The following is a 22,051-nucleotide window of genomic DNA, read 5'->3' on the forward strand; positions in this document are numbered from 1 at the left end:
GCTTGTTAAATCCAGAAACGGGAAGGGGAACATTTTCAATATTGTTTAGGTTCTTGGAAAGCAAAAATGTTATTTGTAGGATTTAAGTGATGGGAGTATATTAAAGATATTGATGGATAAATAGAAACTCTGGACTGTGAGGGGCTATGTGTTGAGGCCAGAGGAGTTGAACACGCAGCTCTGTCGGGTGAGCAGGCAGGGAGAAAAGGAAAGTTATTGGAGGTTCAGGGATTCTGGTCCATGCTAACAGTAGGTGGCGGTAATGCGCTGTTAAGTTGCGATCCGCCAAAAAAATAGAAGAAGAAGCAGCAGAAGAAGAGGAAGAGGAAGAGGAAGAGGAGCAGCAAGAGGAGCAGCTTCTTATTATTGTTTCGACAAACACTCAACGATAAAAGTGGCCACAGGACGGCGAAGACGCTTTCTTGCCAGTCAGAATTGACTTTTATGTGCTGATATACCGGTTCACATCTTGTTTTATTGACTATTCGTTTGTGGCAGACGAAGCAACTGCTATCTAGTGTCAAGACAGATTTAAGAGATCGGACTGAACATCATACTGTATATTGACGCTGGACGGATCTTCTCTGATCCGACTCCGAAGCAAAGAAATGTTCATTAAACACTCGTCATGTTAAGCAGTTGATCAGCTGACGTTGGAAAGCGCTGATCGTGTTGACATTTCACAACGGCTAGTTTGTTTTGATCGGGCTGTGCTGGAGGAAATGGGTGCAATTCTTAGTCGAAGAATCGCCGGTGTTGAGGATATCGATATCCAGGCCAATTCTGCTTACAGATATCCTCCCAAATCAGGTAAGACTGACTGTGTAAGACCGACCTGCTTGTTGTGACGAGGTTTATGTTAAAATCATAGTGTCGGTGGCGTCTGATTGCACTATATTGTAAACATTTACGTTCCATATCAGATTGATTGGTCTCTCAAGCTTACATGTGCAGCCATCACCATGACACTTGACATTAAAATAAGTAAAACGGTTCACTACTGGCAACAAAACCACGTTAAAGGGATAGTTCACCAATAAATGAAAATTCTCACATTATTTACTCACCCTCATGACATCCCAGATGTGTGTGACTTTTTCTTTGTTGAACACAAATGAAAATTTTTAGAAGAATATTTCAGTTCTGTTGGTCCAAACAATGCAAGTGAATGGTGACCAGAACTTTGAAGCTCCAGAAAGCACATAAAGGCAGCATAAAAGTAATCCATTAAGCTTCAGTGGTTAAATTCAGTAGTCTGTTCCAGAACTTAGTGAGCTGCCTCGCTGTCTTCTAAGGCAACATCCTTACTGAAATGATGCTTCGTAAGAGAGCAGCTTGGAGGATGGAGTGTGGTGACACGTGTAGCTCCGCCCACTTCTGATTTCATTGGTTTATACAGCAGAGCTTACTGAATGATAATAAAGCTCAAAAAGTAAACAAAGCAAAAGAAAGTGCAAAAAACGGTGCAAAGTTTCTCTTAATAAGCAAACGTGATGTTGCAGAGCAGAATTCTGGTTATATTAGTGCAGTACCTGTAACTGAATTTCTAATGTGCATGCATGCCTCTCATGTTTGTGTCCCTTATGTTGATATCTGACACACTGAATCATTTCGTGAAGTTGTTATGCATGTGCATGCATTCGCTTTTTAAAATGTTCAGATCATGCAGTTATTTCCCTTTTAAATCCTCACGTGACCGGCAAATTGTAAACTCTTGTTTTATTATGCAGCGCTCTGCTGCTGTGGCACAACAAGCCCAATGTCTGAATTTGTATGGAGTGGACAGCACAGAATAGCCACAGCTCCCGCTGACTATTATTATGCAGCGTTCTTCTCTGATAAGACAGTATGGTGCTTCATATTTGCTGTGAATGACACTGAGCTGTGCTTAAGCTATTAAGCTGCATTCGATTCTCGAACACTGTGTTATTTATTTTTGTATATATTAATATTACACCGACCAGTTTCTCTCACCTCACGCAACGACAACGTCCTTATGTTCACCCTTCTCCTGACCTAAATCGTTCCACTGTTTTAAGTTTGAACTGCCCCTTGTGTCGGAGCTATTCGGTATTTAGGGACGGGGCGAAATGTCGCTCCACCCCATCGTCCAGACTGCAATCTGGGGCTATTCCCAAGTAGGTGACAGCTCCGTGCATCTTTCAAACAGCGCTCCTCGCACAGGTCACTCAACTTGCGCAACTGATTTCAATACAGGTGATGCAAGAGAAATGACGTGATCCTGTAATGAGCCTAAATATGCACAACACACACATTTTGGGTGAAATGTTCAGTTTTGTGTCATTAAACAATTATTTATCTATACTTTTCAGAATTGAATGGATTATAAGTATATTTATCATCTAAATTTCTCTTGCTTTGTCCGCCATCTTTGATTTATTTTTCTGCTGAGCTCATCACGGTGCATTCTTGGATCGCCAACCCGGGGAAGGACACATCCAATGCTATCTTAGAATTTGGCCAAAACGAGATATCTCAAGAGGCAGCATAATAAAGATACCTACCTTTTGGAATGGGAGCACCCCTATGATGTCTTAAAATGCTGCCTCCGGAGGATGCTCACTAGGTTTTGGAACAGACCCCTTGTCTTACGAAGCAATCTAATCAGTTTTGGGTGAGAACAGACCAAAATGTAACTCCCTTTTCACCATAAATCTTGATATCAGCAGTCTCTGGGCACAATCATGATTTTAGGTTCGATTGCACTTCCTAGCGCCATCATGTGCTTTTTGGAGCTTCAGAGTTCTATCCTGCATCCGAAACCACGTACTGTCACAGTGTGTACTGTATTTGATGAGAAACGCACTTCTTGGCCGGTAAAACAGTATGCTCTTTAGGTATGTGAGAGGCAGTATGAATAGAATTCGGACATAGTAACATCCGAGAACATACACATGGTCCTGTGACCAGAATATATGTTGTGACAACAACAACAACAACCGTGAAAAAAATTCCACTCAAGTTCGGTTAAACAACCGCCATTTAAGCACAATGAGCAATGTTTTTTTGTGTATAGCTTCAGCCCTGCAGTTCTCTGCCATTTGTTTTAAATCCAGCATTTTAACGTGATGTCTCCTCAGCTCCTGATGCATTGTGGGATAGGAAATTGTTCAACCGATCCACACTTCGGATTCCCGCTGTAAGTTGTAGGTCATCCGGGCATTTCTCGCATACTGTCTTATGAATACTATGGGTTCGGACATACTACTCCTCTGGCATACTGATTTTGGCATACTATATAGTAGGGATGTATGGATATTCGGACGCAGGGTTGGTCACCATTCACTTGCATTGTGTGGAGCTACAGAGCTGAGATATCCTTCTGAAAGTCTTTGTTTGTGTTCTGCAGAAGAAAATCATACACATCTGGTATGGCATGAGAATGAGTAAATGATGAGAGAATTATAATTTTTGGGTGAATTATCCCTTTAAAGGGATCATAAAATGCTATTTTATATAATCATTTTATTATCTTCCACACATAGACATGTACATATACAGTATACAGTTGTGCTCAAAAGTTTGCATACCCTTGGAGAATTGGTAATATATGTACCATTTTTAAAGAAAACATGAGTGAGCAGGCAAAACACATTTCTTTTATTTCTTATGGGATTCATATTCAACTTATATTCAAGGTTATAACAGAATGGCACAATCATAAAACAAAACATGGCATCAAAGAAAAAAATGAAATGACCCCTGTTCAAAAGTCTGCATACCCTTAGTTCTTAATACTGTGTATTGCCCCCTTTAGCATCAATGACAGTGTGCAGTCTTTTGTAATAGTTTTCTATGAGGCCCCAAATTCTTGCAGGTGGTATAGCTGCCCATTCGTCTTGGCAAAATGCCTCCAGGTCATGCAAAGTCTTTGGTCGTCTTGCATGAATCGCACGTTTGAGATCTCCCCAGAGTGGCTCGATGATATTAAGGTCAGGATACTGTGATGGCCACTCCAGAACATTCACCTTTTTCTGCTGTAACCACTGGAGGGTCAACTTGGCCTTGTGCTTAGGGTCATTGTCGTGCTGGAAAGTCCAAGAGCATCCCATGTGCAGCTTTCGTGCAGAAGAATGCAAATTGTCTGCCAGTATTTTCTGATAACATGCTGCATCATTTAATGTTTTTCATGAGAGCATGATAAACACTCACACATGGTGAACATATGGAAGTTTGCATTGTTACTAACTAATGTAGACGTGCTAGCAAAAGCGACTGCAGTCTAAACAGCAAAAAATTCGATCTGTCCACACACAACCTGCAGTTTGAACAGTCAGTCTAAAGAAATCGGATTTTAGATTTTTTCTGCTGTGTGAACAAAGCTCTGTTGGAGTTTGTTGCTGTGATAATTCATGCTTCCTCCCATTTAACTTGGAATTTTAAACTTCATGCTGGGAAAACTGCAATGGAACGCCACTTTATGTTGGACTTACAACTCGTGCAGAAATCTTCAGCTCTGATTTCACTGAGATGTGGGTGTGTAACGTCACACAAATATGTCGGCACTCGGCACCCAGGGAGATTTACAGTCAATGTTAAACCTTCACTTTTATTAAATAATATACATGAATGAGTCCAAGTTTCTACATTATATGACAATAAATCTGGTTTAGCAAATGTGTGCAGAGTCAGATGTTCAAAACACAGTGGATTAATCTTTCTTTTGATTATCGTAAACTTGTAGAACAAATGCTAACATTGCAGCATCGTTTACAATCAAGGTACCACTGAAAATCACAATGTAATCAATTTCAAAAAAATAAGGCCCCTCTTTGACACGTTTGTGTATAGTTTTCATTGTGATGGTAAAAAGTCACACATTATCATTAACGATCATCGTTTTCATGTAGGGCCCGACCAATATGGGATTTTTGAGACCGATACCGATTTTAGAGGGGGGAAATTCACCGATTACCGATATGGTGACCGATATATTTAATTTGAGCTAGAATGAAAACAGACCTTTTCTATGTGGATTGTGCACCGAATTTGCACCAATATGACTATGCAAAGGTACTCAGAAGGCTGCTTTCTTAAACAAATATTTTTATCAAAGAATATTTGACATTATACATTGTCAACAAATTCTAGAAATGAACACTAAAGAAAATAAAGAATAAATAAAAATACAATAAATAGCTTAAACATCAGTACTGTATGTTTAGTATCAGTCAATTGCTGACCATTTAAATAAAGAATAAATTAAAATTATAGCTTAAATATCAGTACTGTATGTTCAGTATCAGTCAGTTGATGACCATTTAAATGAAGAATAATAAAAATACAATAAATAGCTAAATAAAAATCAGTACTGTATGTTTAGGATCAGTCAATTGCTGACCATTTAAATAAATAAAAATAAAAATAAAATAAATAGCTAAATGAACATCAGTACTGTATGTTTAGTATCAGTCAAATGCTCACCATTTAAATAAAGAATAAATAAAAATACAATAAATAGCTAAATAAACATCAGTAGTACTCTTTAGTATCAGTCAAATGTTGACTATTTTAATACTGCCAGTCAATTAGGAGCAGGTTGTAAAACAAGAAGCATTTACACCTGCCTAGTCAAGCGGTGTTACAACATATTCTGCTATACAAGTTCAGGGGAAACTTTCAACGATGGAAAACCAGACTTTTAAATATTACATTTTATAAATGCAACAACTGGAATTGTTCGGTTGAAGGGGGTACCAAACTGTGAATCCTGAACAAAACAGTTTGGTGAATACATGTTTACTCATTAGCTTCCACTCAGCTGACAACAATGAAAGTAGCTACGTGATTAGCTAGTTAGCTATAAGCTCGTTGTCATGGAGAGTAAATGATGGACCAGCATTACATCTCACCAACTAGGTAACAACATAGTGTGAAATCAACACTCAACAGACACAATCCCCTACTGCACCGTTGTCTGCTGAGCTGCAAAAAGATGCTCTGATGTTTACATTACTAACTGCACTGACAAACTATAGCTGGCTAATAGACATGAGTGACATGGTTGTCAGGGACAAAGTTAATGTTATATTAGTTATATTGAAAAGAGCAAATGATGGGGTCATTGTTTATTAACTTTCCAGTGTGTATTTCACAAACTGGTTAGCAACTTACTGAGAAGACACCGCTTAACTCTGCACCGCTTAACTCTGCACCGCTTAACTCTGCACCGCTTAACTCTGCACCGCTTAACTCTGCACCGCTTAACTCTCCACCGCTTAACTCTGCCCTGTCTGCAGAGCCACTGTCAGCTCAGCTCTGTAAACAATGGAGTCGGAGCACACTCTGCTGGACAAACTACATAATGACATATGTTCTAAAGCATTGTTTTCTGCATTATACTGAAAGTTCTGAAAAAAGTTTTCATATCTGCGCATATCGGTAAACATATACACCGATATATCGGTGAAAGGCTAATATCGGTTGGGCACTATTTTCATGATCGATCATTGCTGTTACTTCTGAGTACTCTGGTACTCGAGTACTCGTGCCCATGGCATCCCTAATCCAAACAGTCAAAGACGTCCAGCTAGTCCATGTTTACACCAACATACACTAAGGATTAAAAATAGCACAGATGGGCGAAAGAACAGAATGTTGAGCAGTTTGTGCACAAACGTTTTGCACGGGGCCAAGGGTGCGATGACCCATGTTGTGGGTGGTGTAAATGCAAATAGCAATGTTTCGTGATGTCACAAACACACAGTTTTCAAAACCAGACGTTTCAAATGGGTGGGAACTAAAATGCTCATGTTATACTGGGGAGGAAGTTTTGAGGTATGTTTTTATAGTACAGTTACCTCTTATATGTTTAAATATCAAGGAAAATTTGATTCTCCATTTCACTTTAAGTAGTTAGAAGAAGCAGATCGGCTAATTAAGCTGTTTACTTTTCCCAAGGAAACTATTTTGCCAGCCACTTTTTCATGGGAGGAGAGAAGTTTGACACTCCTCATCCAGAGGGTTACCTCTTTGGGGAGAACATGGATCTTAACTTTCTTGGCAACCGCCCAGTGCAGGTACTTATTGAAAAAGCAATCCATCAATTCCAAAGAGTTACACTTACTTGAATATTGAATTTCTATTATCTGTATCATTCATTTGTCAGCATTGGAACTTTGTTTTGCTATGTTTTTTAAAGTTATTGTGCCCTGATAATAATTTACTGTATGCGTTGTGCTTCTCTCTTGTAAGTCACTTTGGATAAAACCATCTACTAAGTGACAATAAATATAAATGATGTGTCTGTTTTATTGGTGCCTGTTGCAGTTTCCCTATGTTACCCCAGCACCCCATGAGCCGGTCAAGACATTGAGAAGTCTTGTCAACATCAGAAAAGACTCGTTACGATTGGTCAGGTACTGAATTCTGGATTAAACACATGTAATATCACTAAAGAATTTGAACTATGCTATTGCTACATTCTTAATTTGAGACTGGTGTGCATTTCCCAGTCAGTGAGCGTTTTCAAACTGGGATGGGCATTTTCAGCTGCTTTACTTGATTTGCATACTACATAGAGATTCCCTGCTTTCATTGGATAGTTGAAAAACACCCATCCTGGTTGGAAAACCCCTACTGATTGAGAAACACCATTTTTGTTCTGCAGAGACCTATACTTCTTTATTCCATTATTGATTTATTTGCCTGATTATTTGTTAATGAGCTGATTTAGTTTTTTTGATTGGGTGACTTATAGGTATAAAGATGATGCTGACACTCCTGATGAAGGAGCCAAACCAAGGGCCTTGTATGGAGTGGATTTCACCTTTGATTCAGATGCTCGAGTGGCCATCACCATCTACTGTCAGGCTTTTGAGGAGTTCTCTAATGGGATGGCAATGTAAAGAGTATTACTTTTCTGTTAAATTGTTTTCCAGATATGCTTGGGGTTGATCAAATGTGACAACATGCACATTCTCTGTGTAAATAAGCTTAAACCAGTGGTCTGGTCTTCAGTAAACAGCATCACTGATGTAGTTTCACATCAAATGATATTACAGTTTATTATCAGTATTCAATTAATTCTATGAAATTAAATTTCATATCATATTGAAAATCAGTGGGGAGCTAAAATAAAGATACTCAGGGGAACTTTTTAGCAGCACACTTTACATGTACATGCACAATTAGTTAGTAGTTTCAGAGAAAAGAATAGCAATTTACTGTTCATGTTTACCATAGTTCATTTTGAAGACCATGCAAAATACATACATGTAAAAGCTTAGCAATTAATGAATAATCAGTCATCGCACCTACTGAGTCTTACACAGAGCAAATGTATTTAGAAGCGTAAAACCTATTCAAACGTAAAATTTTCTGTAATGGGATTTTGTTATGATATTCATGCTCTAAAAATATGGTATCTTTCTCTGAAGATACAGCCCAAAAAGCCCGGCGTTGGTCTCTGAGACTGTATATTACAAAAGAGGGGTTAGCCAGCAGTTTACCCTGCCATCCTTCAAGATTGATTTCTCTGAATGGAAGGAAGACGATGTAAGTTTAGTCTAGTTTAGTGATGTCACTCTCCTCTGATGGTGAAATCCATGCTGGCTTATAAGGAATTGACCTCTTTGCATTATTAATTTTATACATAATCACGTAAAAGCCATAAAATTATAGTGACCTGGCTGTGGGTATGTAAATATTTTAACTTGACATATGCTTGTGTTTTCTCACACTTATTAGCTCAACTTTGATTTGGACAGAGGTGTTTTTCCTATGGTGATTCAGGCTGTAGTTGATGAAGGAGATGGTATGTTTTAATGACTTTTATTCATTGAAAGTAATTGTTTACTCATTCTAATTAGAATTTCTAGCAGGGAGATTTTTCTGTGGGTGAAACTACCCAGGGCGACGCATTGAAGGTAGACACCAACTATCTGTCAAAATGTCTTGACACGCAACAGTGTTGACGGTCATGGCTGGTTGTGGCTTTACCATATATTGCCTAGTTAGGGCATGAAGTAACACCCAAATGAGAACACCTCAGTGTATTTGTATAGTGGGTAGCAGTGTCAAAAAATGAACTTAAAGGGACAGTTCACCCCCTTCATCAGTACGACTTTCTGCAATGAAAGCAATTGTGGAATTTGACATTAACTTACAATACACTGTTATGTATTAGAAAAAGTATGCCATCATAAAAGTAAAAATGATAAAATCAATTCCAGGTTTTATTAATTTATTATTATTTATAATAATAGTTCACCCAGAAATGAAAGTGTTCTCATCATTTACTCATCCTTATGCCATCCGAGATGTTTATGACTTTCTTACTTCAGCAGAACACAAACTGCTTTTTGGAGTATTTCAGCTCTGTAGGTCCATACAATGCAAGTGAATGGTGATCTTTGTAGCTCCAAAAATCACATAAAGAAACATAAATGTAATCCATATGACTCCACTGGTTAAATCCATATCTTCAGGAGCAATATAAAATGTGTGGGTGAGAAACAGAACAATATTTGTCCTTTTATTACTCTAAATCTCCACTTTAACTTTCACTTTCAGATATGAAAGTGAAACCAAACAGGCAACATGTGACTTTCAGATGTAAAAGTGAAAGTGGAGATTTAGAGTAAAAAAAGGACCACACCTTTTATATTGCTTCAGAAGATATGGATTTAACCACTGGAGTCTTTTAGGTTACTTCTATGTTGCCTTTATGTGATTTTTGGAGCTACAAAAGTCTGATCACCATTCACTTGCATTGTATAGACCTACAGAGCTGAGATATTTTTCTAAAAATCTTTGTGTTCAGCAGAAGAAAGTAAGTCATACCACTGGGATAGCATGAGTAAAGTGATGAGAGAATTTTCATTTTTGGGTGAACTATCCCTTTAAATAATAATAAAAAAAAAAAAAAACCTGGAATTGATTTTCAGGTTTTATTTTTTTTACCTTTATGAGGGCATACTTTTTCTAACACATAACAGTGTATTGTAAGTTATTGTCAAATTCCTCAATTGCTTTAATTGCAGAACATCATAACTAGATAGGCCAAGAATAGAATATTATGAGATGTAACAAAAATTAGATAACAGATTAAAAAACAATAATTTACTACGGGGCATTTTTTACCCCTAGCCCTGGTTAATTTCTGACCCTGGTGTGAATGTTGTTGTCATACTACATTTTTTATTGTCATTGGTTTTTCAGATTGTTTGGGACATGCGCATGTACTGCTGGCAGCATTTGAAAGAGTGAGTTGAATTTGATCAGGAAATAAACAATATGTTGTTTGTTTATTATGTATTGACATGGAAGGAGGTCGTCACATCTGAGACCACTCATATTTCACTCAAATTTCCTGACATGCTTATTTTTTGAATTTGTTTGGATGTTGTATATTACTTGCTTCATTTTTTCATCTACAGCATGTTGATGGCAGTTTTTCAGTGAAGCCTTTGAAACAGAAACAAATAGTGAGTTTTAAGGATATACAGTACATCCTGCCACAGTTCAAAATAGAGATGGAAAAAGTTGGAAATCTTTTATAACAATTTATTTTCATAAACATTTGCATTTAAACTACAGGTGGACCGTGTTAGCTACTTGTTACAGGAGATTTATGGAATTGAGAATAAGAACAATCAAGAGACAAAGGTGAAAAGATGATTATTCCTATTCTTGGATACCTTTTTTTGGTTGTTGATGATTTAATGATTATTGACGATAATGATTATTATAATCATCTCATTATTTTTTTCCTCAGCCATCTGATGATGAGAACAGTGACAACAGCAATGAGTGTGTAGTGTGTCTGTCAGATCTACGGGACACTCTGATTTTACCCTGTAGGCACCTGTGTCTGTGTAACTCATGTGCTGATACTCTACGCTACCAGGCCAACAATTGCCCGATCTGTCGACTGCGTATGTAACTGCTGTTACCGGTCACATTTGAATAGCAGCTTGGAAGTACAGCTGCCCCAAAAAGTATTTGGGCACTTGAGACGCATGTAACAATGAATGTGGCATTATTTTACAAAATGTCGAACCAAGTGCAAATTATCTGACAGAAATCAAATTCAAAATCAAGCACAAACGTACTTCAAGCAAAACATTTCACAAAAATAGTTTGTTCATTTTTAAATCCTAAAACTAGATATATTGGTCAAAATGTACTGTAGACAAGAGTACACTTTCTAGTTAGTGTAACAACTTAGTGTAACATGTCTATAGTTCATGTGAGGAATTACATCTGTGGTTACTCTAAGACACCTGTGTAAAAATTTGAGCGGAACTGACTTCATACTTTCACAAAAATTATGTTGGGACCAAGTGGTTAAAAGTAATTGCAAAAATGGTTCAGAAAAGTTAATTTTGACAAAAGGTCTAGTATCATTTGTTTACAGATGCAGTTTTTTTTTGTTTTGTTTTTTTTTTTTTTTGTGGATTTTTCCCCTTTTTCTCCCAATTTGGAATGCCCAGTTCCCAATGCGCTCTAAGTCCTCGTGGTCGCATAGTGATTCACCTTAGTCCGGGTGGCGGATAGTGATTCGCCTCAGTCCGGGTGGCGGAGGACGAATCCCAGTTGCCTCCGTGTCTGAGATCTTATCACGTGGCTTGTTAAGCGCGTTGCCACGGAGACATAGCATGTGTGGAGGCTTCACGCCATCCACCGCGGCAACCACGCTCAATTCACCATGCGCCCCACCAAGAACAAACCACATTATAGCGACCACGAGGAGGTTACCCCATGTGACTCTACCCTCCCTAGCAACTGGGCCAATTTGGTTGCTTAGGAGACCTGGCTGGAGTAACTCAGCACGCCCTGGGATTTGAACTAGCGAACTCCAGGGGTGGTAGCCAGCGTATTTTACCACTGAGCTACCCAGGCCCCTTACAGATGCAACTTTATTCAGTATATTGTTTCTTAAGCAGTGAAATTCATTAAGTGTGACTAAAGTGTTTAAATACTTTTATGGGGCCACTGTATGTGTAGATAGAAATGCATCTTCATACACATTGAGGATTTTTGTGAATACCAAAATCAAAAGTGGCATTTTTGTTTGTCTGCAGCATTTCGAGCCCTTCTTCAGATCCGAGCTGTAAGAAGGAAGCCTGGGGCGCTTTCACCTATTTCCTTCAGTCCAGTGCTGGCTCAGAGCATGGATCATGATGAGCATTCAGTATGTCACTTATGTATCTGCTTGTGCTTTCCCTCTACAAGGCATTTTTATTGTACTACTTGAATTCACGTCTCATTCTCATAACCCCCCCCCTTTTCCAGAGCTCAGACTCAGTTCCTCCCGGCTTTGAGCCCATCTCCCTTCTGGAGGCTTTGAATGGGCTTGGTGCCATGTCCCCTGGCATTCCATCTGCGCCTCTTTATGATGAGATCAACTTCTCTGGGAGCCTGAGTGGAGAGAGCCGGCAGCTCAGTTCACCTGAGCACTCTGGAGACAGTGGTGGACAGAAGAGCAAAGTCAGCAAGTCACCAGATAGGTAAACCAGATCCGCTACCCAATATCACAAAACCGGATTAGTAGCTTTATTAAGAAGGGTTTACGGTTGTAAGCATTTTTTTTTTTTTTTTTTTTTTTACATTTTTTTTAATCAGGGCACAACAATAAGGATTTTTTGAGCTGGACCAGTCAGGCCAGTAGTTCAGATTTGTACTTGCCTTGTCTATATTTTCACTGGCCCCACCACAAACAAATTGACATTTTATTTTTCAGCAATGTCTCATTTTTATTATTAATATACAGTACAAACACATGCATGTATGGTTCCATACATAAATACATAACTGGTAGTGCTAATAGGGCTACTGCTTAATAAGTGTTTAAAACCAAACAATGCAACATTGAAAGAAATGACTTTAATGTAGACAAACAAATTTTTCTCAAGAGAAACAAACAAATTGTGTGAGTTCATGTACAGTTGAAGTCAGAAGTTTACATACACTTAGGTTGAAGTCATTAAAACTCATTTTAATATTTAATATTAGCAAACTATAGTTTTGGCAAGTCGTTTAGGACATCTACTTTGTGCATGATATAAATAATTTTTCCAACAACTGTTTACAGACAGATAGTTTCACTTTTAATTGACTATATCACAATTCCAGTGGGTCAGAAGTTCACATACACTAAGTTAACTGTGCCTTTAAGCAGCTTGGAAAATTCCAGAAAATTATGTCAAGCCTTTAGACAATTAGCTTCTGATAGGAATTGAATTGGAGGTGTACCTGTGGATGTACACTACTGGTCAAAAGTTTAGGGTCACTTAATTGTTCTTTATTTTTTGTAATTCTTTTGTAATTTTTTTTCACATTTTAGAATAGTAGCAGTCATCTAAACTATGTAATAACAGAAATGGAATGGGAATTATGTTGTGACTATAAAAATCCAAAATAAATTTAGCATCTTCAAAGTAGCCACACTTTGCCTAGATTTTGCAAAAATGTACTCTTGGCATTTTCTCAACCAACTTCTTGAAGAATCATCCTGGGATGCATTTTAAACAGTGTTGAAGGAGTTCCCATCTATATGCTGGGCACTTATTGGCTGCTTTTCTTTATTATTCAGTCAAAGTCATCCATTTAAAAAAAAGATATATATATTTTTAAATACAATTTTAGTTTTGTAATGAAATCAATTAATATGTTGGCACAATTATATTTTTGTCTACAAAACTCATTTGAAACATTTTAGTCAAGTGACCCCAAACTTTTAAACAGCAGTGTATTTTGAGGACATACATCTATAATATATAAACAATTATAGACCTCCACAAGTCTGGTTCATCCTTGGGAGCAATTTCCAAATGCCAGAAGGTACCACGTTCATCTGTACAAACAATATTAAGCAAGTATAAACATCATGGGATCATGCAGCCATCTTACCACTCAGGAAGGAGATGCATTCTGTCTCCTAGAGATGAATGTAGTTTGGTGCGAAAAGTGCAAATCAATCCCAAAACAACAGCAAAGGACCTTGTGAAGATGCTGGAGGAAACAGGTAGACAAGTATCTATATCCACAGTAAAACGAGTCCTATATCGACATAAACTTAAAGGTTGCTCAGCAAGGATGAAGCCACTGCTCCAAAAACGCCATAAAAAAGCCAGACTACAGTTTGCAAGTGCACATGGGGACAAAGATCTTACTTTTTGGGGAAATGACCTCTGGTCTGATGAAACAAAAATTGAACTTTTTGGCCACAATGACCATCATTATGTTTGGAGGATAAAGGGTAAGGCTTGCAAGTCGAAGAATACCATCCCAACCGTGAAGCATGGGGGTGGCAGCATCATGTTGTGGGGGTGCTTTGCTGCAGGTGCACTTCACAAAATAGATGGCATCATGAGGAAGGAAAATTATGTGGATACATTAAAGCAACATCTCAAGACCTCAGCCATGAAGTTAAAGCTCAGTCACAAATGGGTCTTAAGGACATCAAAGTCTAGGTGTTTGAGTGGCCATCACAAAGCCCTGACCTCAATCTGATAGAAAATTTGTGGGCAGAACTGAAAAAGCGTGTGCAAGCAAGGAGGCCTACAAACCTGACTCAATTACACCAGTTCTTAGATTAAATGTCAGGAATCAGAAAAACCTGAGTTTAAATGAATTTGGCTAAGGTATATGTAAACTTCTGACTTCAACTGTAAGTTTATCTCATGACAATCTTTTAAATAACAGCCTTGCATTTCTCAAGTTACTTTATTATATAGCTCTGCATTTTGTTGCCTTTGTCAGACACTGAGTGCCATTTAAAATACATTTCATTTATGTTGAATATTTCAATAAGTTTAAGTGAAACATTTGTGGGCACTCTTTTTTTTGCATTAAAACAGCCTTGCATGCATTGCGTTATTATTGTATCGCACAGTCCATAATTTTAAAGCGCAAAAATAAACACCAAAATCTAGGGATGCTCTGATGTACCAGTATTTATCAGCAAATTATTGACCAAATTGGCATATCGGTTAGAAGCATGAGGATGCCAATGTGATAAACCGATTGTTTATTTATAATTAATTAGTAACACACTTTTTAAAAACTTTGTGAATTCAAATGTTATAGCTGCACGATTATGACAAAATCATAATTGCAGATTATTTCCCTTGGTATTGTACAGTAGTTGCGATTATTAATTTAGATTATTAGAATTTACATTAAAATACTTATTTAGTTTGGGGCAGCTGTATTCCATATTCTTTATGTGGGCTATGCAACAAAACAAGCTGAGAACTCAGTTCCTGAATTGCATTATTAGTTTAATTGCATGAAAAACAAAGTGTTATTCACATTTTGAATAAATTATACACAGTATAATTTAGATAGTGAGCATTACTGATATGTCTTTAGACTAATTTAAATGCCTCTTATTTGCCTTCGCATTCATGCGAACAACAGCCCCCCAAAACATTTTTTTGTCACAATGGGAGTACACCTTAATGAAATGCTGTAATTGACACTTTTTGTGATTTTATATAATTGTGACAGCTGTAATTGTAGTCTTGATTATTTTTTTCGATTAATTGTGCAGCCCTATCAAATGCACAGACCAGAAATAATAATAGCCACAATATGTAGAAGGGCTGGCACTCCTAAGAACATGTAATATAAAATGTAACACTTTCTTGTTGCCACATTAATGAGGAGAAACAGTTGTTACAGACGTGACAGTTGTGAAAGCAGCACTTACCTATACATGATGAGGGAAACCATTCAAAATGCTTTGAAGCCAGCAGACATTGACTTCTGAGATATTGGTATGGTATCCATTAATGCTGCATGATTGATTGAATTAAGATTGAAATCGCAACATGGCCTTGTGCAATTACTAAACCTTTAAAGGCTTCGTTTCGAAATATATTCTTCATTCAGTGCTTCAGTCAGCACTGTGTGAGCAAGCGGCACCCTCTAGCTATCTGGACGGCATTATCCATTATACCAATATAATACATAATTTAAAAGGGGGTTCTGTTTTTTTTTTTGGTTAACTTTTTATTTTTCCATGATGTGGTCGATATTCCTATGGAATTTCCCAACATATGCATGGTATAAATTTGTATATTTTTTAATCATTCAGTGCATTTGCGTAAAATGTGAGTTCTGAACTGCAAAAACAGAAGTGCAGAAAAGTTTTAGAGTACAAAATAACCTTTTTTATTATCAATCATTATGTTATCATATTTAGTTTTTTGTTGTTGTATCTTTTCAATCTGTTTATCTTCCATGTATCTTTCATTGTGGCTCTCTTTTAAAATTTTGGCCTTTCAACAGATCCAATCCATGTTCGATAGAACTTATTTATTGTTTTATTTATTATTGTTATTTATTTATTATTTATTACAGTAAAAAAGCTTTTAAATTTGTAAAGCATAATTCTTAAGGAAAGCAGTGATCTGATGACAAAAATAAGTGAGTGGAAAAATATCGGTAATAGTATCCGCCTATAGTTTTTTGTCTTTCTCTGACATGTTGAGCAGCACCAAATTTTCTTAGCGGAAACTCTTCACAGCATCTCAGTAAGCATGCCTGCAGTGAGTCAAATTCCAGCTTCCTGTCTTGACAGTCTCTGTGTGTTTGCAGCACTCTGCGCTCTCCATCATCTCCCATTCAGGAGGAGGATGAAGAAAAGCTGTCAGATATGTCTGACGCACAAGCCCACATGCTACTGTCCAGCAGCCCTGCCCCCACTGAGGTCAGCATCTCAACCCATATAACACCTTACTGCCCACCTGATGGACTGTACCTTTCTCATGTCTTTCACTCTCTCTCTCAGGGTACTGCTGGGGAGGATGCCCCAGACTCACTTTCTCCTGAAGATGGTGAGTCAGCTCCACAAAGATCACTGTGAAATTGGATACTCCACCAAAGGGTTTCAATGCTTTCTAGGAAAGTCTGGAATTTTGTAATGCAATATAAGTGCATTTTACTGTATCTTCTTAGATTGGCAGATTTTGGTGACTATTTTAACTTGGGTTGGGAACAGTGGTTTACGTGGATTATTTCAGTTCCATGACTTCTGTATTTCCAAGTGAAAAGGGATATTCAAAAAGAAATGATGAAGGACAGGACTTGATTTTATCTGTTGGGAGTTGATTGGATTGTGCAAAGTGGCCACTACATACCAGGATGGAGCCAGGTGGTTGGAGGCGAAGGATTGAAAAGTTATAGGGATTTGTGATGTCAGCCGAAAGTAGTTCCAGAGGTGGAGCAAGTTATTACACATTGATTACATTTTAATAAAGAGCCAACCTTTTTGTATACTTGGAATAATGTGCACTGTTAAAGCGTGAAGAATAAGACCAGGAACATGCATTAAGGAAGTCAACAGGGTTTGTTTTTGATATTTGATTTTGTGTTTTCTTGGGTTTATGCCTTAAACAAGTAAAATCCACCAGTGGAACAAGACAAAATGCACTTATTTTCAAAATACATTATCTGAAAACAAGTGTAAAACATGACAAAGATACTGACAAAGAAAAATATTTTTTGGAGTGCAGTTAATATTAGCTAAGTTCGTAGAGTTGCATAGTTTAAAGAAATGTTCTGGGTTCAATACAAGTTAAAGGGATAGTTCATCCCAAAATTTGGATCCATTTGGCCAGTGCTGTGTTAATCTTACCCTCTTGAGTTCCTTAATCATATACATGTGTTTTATGTCTGTCTTAGGCAATATATGTGTTAATATGATTTTGGTGTGATAAAATTGCCTGCTAACCTTATCTGTGTATAATCGAGGAATTAGAATGCAACTATTCCTGAAGGACTTCCAGTATCATTACCAGATCCTTTAAATAAGGCTCTGAGTTAAAGATCATTTATAATTTTGAAGTAGAGTATTAAAAAGAAAAAGGATATAAGATATAGTGTTTAGTGACTTGAGACTCTACTCGGACTCTTGACGAAAGACTCGAGACTTGAGAGCTTTGAAAGGCTAAAAGGTGTGGGGCTCCGTAAAAAGGGTCATTTGGAATCAGAACTAACATTTTAAGGCATTTTTATTGGAAGTTCTGTTTGAAGTGATCTTACAACATGACTATCATGATTGTTCTCCCTTCAAAGTGCCCCTCGGAGGGTGATTTATCCCGTTTGGAATGCACAACTAGCAGGAAATGTTCAAGAAACAAAAAGACGTCACTTCCTTAAACCGTCTATGAACTGACTCTGTATATGGAGCTAACCCTAACCCTATGGACTGGCCCCATTCACTTTTCAAGTGTCTCACTGTAACTGCAATCTTGGCTTGTTTTTTATATATATATATATATATATAAACGAGGGACGAGTCAAAATTATTTTTTGTTGAAATTAGGGATGGGCATTCATCAATAATTTGGTATTCAAATTTTTAAGCTGATAAAAAACGAATACTCGAATATTCTGTAATTTAAATGAAGGTAATTAATGAGAAAGAGACATTGTAAAATTATTTTTTTAGTCATAAAGGTTGCATCACCATTTAAAAAAAACAAGCTTCTAATTACATCCAAAACAAGCTTATATTATGTCCTGTGTTTTTTTTTTGTTGAAAACATTTAAACAAGCAATGCGTGAAAACAAAGTAAAGAATGAAAGCATTTAAGCTCATGCAAAGCGAAGAAAAAGAAAGTCTTTCTCGGATGCCCTGTTTGTTATGTTGCAACAGGGATGCCGCTTTCTGATGAGTTGCACATATACGGGAGTAAAATGTACACTGCTTATCCAGTACATTTAAACAGGAACCCAGCTTTCTTGCAGTAAGCCACATTCTCACAATAACCCGCTTTTTTGGTGTCTATCTAAATGTACTGACAGAACGGTTTGCTCATCAAATGTGATCAACTTGTGTCCACGCTCAAAGGCGCCACCCAGTGCATTGTTATAACTGTGAGTTATAGTTTGTGTGTTCAGGATTTAACATGCATCGCACTGTATATATGGTCAGCAGAGCAAAACGTTGCCAAATTCGAATAGTATTTTTACTTTTCAAATACTTATTTCAAAACAAATACTCGAGTATTCGACTACCCGTGCACATCCCTAGTTGAAATTAACATTATGCAGCAAATGCTGTCAGTTGAGCTAAACTTATATTGAACCCGGAATATTCCTTTAACATTTTCATCCATTCTTTTTGAGATTTCAGCTTCCGTTTTTGTTGTTTGTGAATTTGTACAGAGGATCGACTGAATTTGGAGGAAGAGGCCATGAATGACTGTAGCAGCGAGCACAGCAGCTTCACCAAAACTGAAAGTGACCCACTGGGAGACATGTCCTTGCCTGGTAAGAACTTAACACTAATGCATCCAGACACAAGAGGCCGATTTACAAAGGTTCCATTGTCTTGATTGTGCTTGCCCTTATTGAACAACTCTGTTCATTCGTACCTTTTTGCCAGTTACTACACTGGTGCGTTAACAAACACTGTGTGTTTCTGACAAATGCTCTTTTTCTGGCTCTCGGTCATTCATCTTATCTAACCTGTGTGCCATTTATTCCTCACCTTCCTTCCCCTGCCTTTCTCTCTTGTGGTCTTGCTCTGGGCAGCTCTAGGTCCTGATTCCTGCTCTATTGGTTTGGAGGAGTAAATGGTATGTAGGCTTGTGTGCCCCTCTCTCTGCTTCTCTGTCATGATCTTATTCTTATTCTCAGTGCCATGCACACCTATGCAGAAAACCTTACAGTATTTCCCAGATTTAAGGAGTGGGCAGTGTGACCAAAATCTTACATAAACATACATTTTACATTACCATGTAGTTAATCAAATATGGAATTGGCATATTCATATTTATATGGCATGTCTATCAGTTATCACATCTAAATGTGTCTGTGTGACTTGTAGATATTTATAGCATTTCAACTGCAGTATTTGTCATGTCCACAGGATTATATGGCTCATCAGAAAGTCTGAACACTCAGAGTACATGCTGCTCCAGTCAGCCACTCTTGGGTCCTTCAAGCCATTTGCACATGGAGGATGAAGAACTGGATGATTAATCATGCAGGCCCTACTCCTTCTTTGAAGCCTTTGTAAAGAGCCCAACATTAACCTCCCTTTAATGTCCCTTCATTTGTGTGATGCACTCTCATTCCAAGACCCAATTTGTTCTAATTCCAGTCCTTTTATTTTTACCTTGACTTTGGCTTTTGAGTTTTGTTCTGGTGGTCTGTTGTATTGCTAGGCCTTTCTTGTGCTTGAATTTAGGGCTCCATTTCATTAAGTTGCCTACTTAAAGGGACTGTTCACTCAAAAATGAAAAGACTGTCATCATTTACTCATCCTCGTGTCATTACAAACCTGAATGCTGTCATTTTATTCTTCTGAGGAACACTTTGTAAAGAATCTTTACATGAATCTTTTCCATGCAATGATCGTACTTACTGACTATGGGCTGGCAAGCTCCATAAAGGACAAAAAAAAGCACTATAAAAGCAACATAAATAGTCCATATGACTCGTGTGTTATGTTGAGCAGATAATGTTCATCTCCTTAAGATCTTAACAGTCCCGTGGTCAGCATGAACTCCCGTTATATGGAAAATATGTTTCTTTAAAAAGAAGTCTGTGCTCCATGGAAAGAATGAAGTTGAGTAAATAAGGACAGAATTTTCATTTTTGGATGAAATATTAAAATGGGTTGGGGCAGGTCTAATTCCTGTTAATTTTTGTATAATTGTGAGGTGGTTTTAAACAGTGATGTTTTGGAGGTTGAGAGAGAAGGTCACCTCAATTACATAATTATTACATAATGCTGAATATAGAGCTTTGATCTTTGAGTATATGAAAATACTAAGTGATAAAGCTTAACTAACCTGTTCAGGTTAATAGTCAAAGCACATTTTAATGAAGTCTCACGGTTACATCATTTTGTGGCGACTCAACAAATGATCATGCGTTAAACGAATGAGCAAATAATATAAAAACATAATAGTAACGGTGCATTTGATATGTTTTGTAGTTAAGTGCTTAAATGTCCTTTTGTGTATTGACTGAAGATGAAGAGAGTCAGAGAAGCATCTTTCAGTATATATTAATTAATTGAGATGTAATATTTATAGTGATCAAATACTGTTGTACCAGGAAGTCATTGACTTCATGTCAGTTTTATGACCAAATGTTGTATGGTCTAACAGTGCTTTAAACATGCTTGCCTGTCCAGCTATTTAAGTTCTTTAATATTTTGAGGACTGAAAAAGCTATGGTAGACTCAATTTACCTCTTTCTTTGCTTATATTGTAATATAAACTTTCAATGCTTCAACATATGAAGGCATTCATTTCATGAGTCAGTTTGGATGTAATTTCAATAACTTTAGTTTGACTTTGTGAATATTTGACAGGCTGGTTGTGTTTCTTCACAGCAAGACTTGAAAGAACAACTCAATGGTACCCACTGCTGGTTGGATGAGTCATAAGATGCATGACATCTCATTGTTCTCCTCACACATGCAGACATGCTGTGTCTTGTGGCACTATGCATATAGGTATATGTGCCTTTAAATAACAAAGCAAGTGTTGCTATAGCTTGTGCCCATAGCTGTGCTTTTCTTGTGTAAATCAGCTGTTCATCTTTAAATGTGTAACCTGACCACGTTTAAGCATTAGATGTGAGACCTATGTTCTTAGCTTTAAAGTTTAATTGAAGAGCAAATAATTTTAGCTGATATTATAAATCCAGTATTGCTTATACTGAACATTAATGCAAATCAATTTTTTGAACTGCTGTGATCATTTAGAAAAACATTAAATTCTCTTTTGTTATATCAGTATTATATCTCTTTGTACTTATAGGCTGCTCTGTAAATGTATTTAAACAAATGTAAAAACAACATTCTGTACTGATATTAATGGTGTTGAATTAATTAATTTGCAAAGCTCTGCATGATAACATTTATGTAAGAAGATTTATCACATCTCTGGAACATGCATATTATTTTATCTCCTTCAGAGAATGTGCCATTTCATTGAAATATTCCACTATGCCACCGTGTTATGTGTAAAAGTACACTTGAGCACTTTAGAAAATAAGTACTCGTAATGAAATAATATACTTTAGGAGTTCTGCTTAAATCATTGTGTACTGTATT

At 37.2% G+C, this 22,051-nt stretch overlaps 1 protein-coding gene across 2 annotated transcripts; it reads left to right on the forward strand.

Moving 5' to 3' along the window:
- Positions 1-284: 284 nt before the first annotated feature.
- Positions 285-21,725, forward strand: LOC127449959 (E3 ubiquitin-protein ligase MGRN1-like). Of its 2 annotated transcripts, XM_051713616.1 has the most exons (17): positions 285-810; positions 6,922-7,040; positions 7,291-7,379; positions 7,721-7,864; positions 8,400-8,517; positions 8,710-8,776; positions 10,183-10,226; positions 10,401-10,448; positions 10,561-10,629; positions 10,739-10,898; positions 12,048-12,157; positions 12,259-12,473; positions 16,570-16,681; positions 16,763-16,808; positions 19,144-19,248; positions 19,513-19,556; positions 19,850-21,725. In XM_051713616.1, the coding sequence occupies exons 1-16, from the start codon at positions 723-725 to the stop codon at positions 19,551-19,553; spliced, it is 1,575 nt and encodes a 524-aa protein (XP_051569576.1). In that variant the 5' UTR covers positions 285-722; the 3' UTR covers positions 19,554-19,556; positions 19,850-21,725. The 2 variants fall into 2 exon arrangements, with proteins under 2 accessions (XP_051569576.1, XP_051569575.1); XM_051713615.1 differs by lacking the exon at positions 19,513-19,556 and having other exon boundaries at positions 286-810.
- Positions 21,726-22,051: the final 326 nt, after the last annotated feature.

This window comes from Myxocyprinus asiaticus, chromosome 13 (assembly GCF_019703515.2).
Source record: "Myxocyprinus asiaticus isolate MX2 ecotype Aquarium Trade chromosome 13, UBuf_Myxa_2, whole genome shotgun sequence".
In the NCBI taxonomy this organism is placed as follows: Eukaryota; Metazoa; Chordata; class Actinopteri; order Cypriniformes; family Catostomidae; genus Myxocyprinus; species Myxocyprinus asiaticus.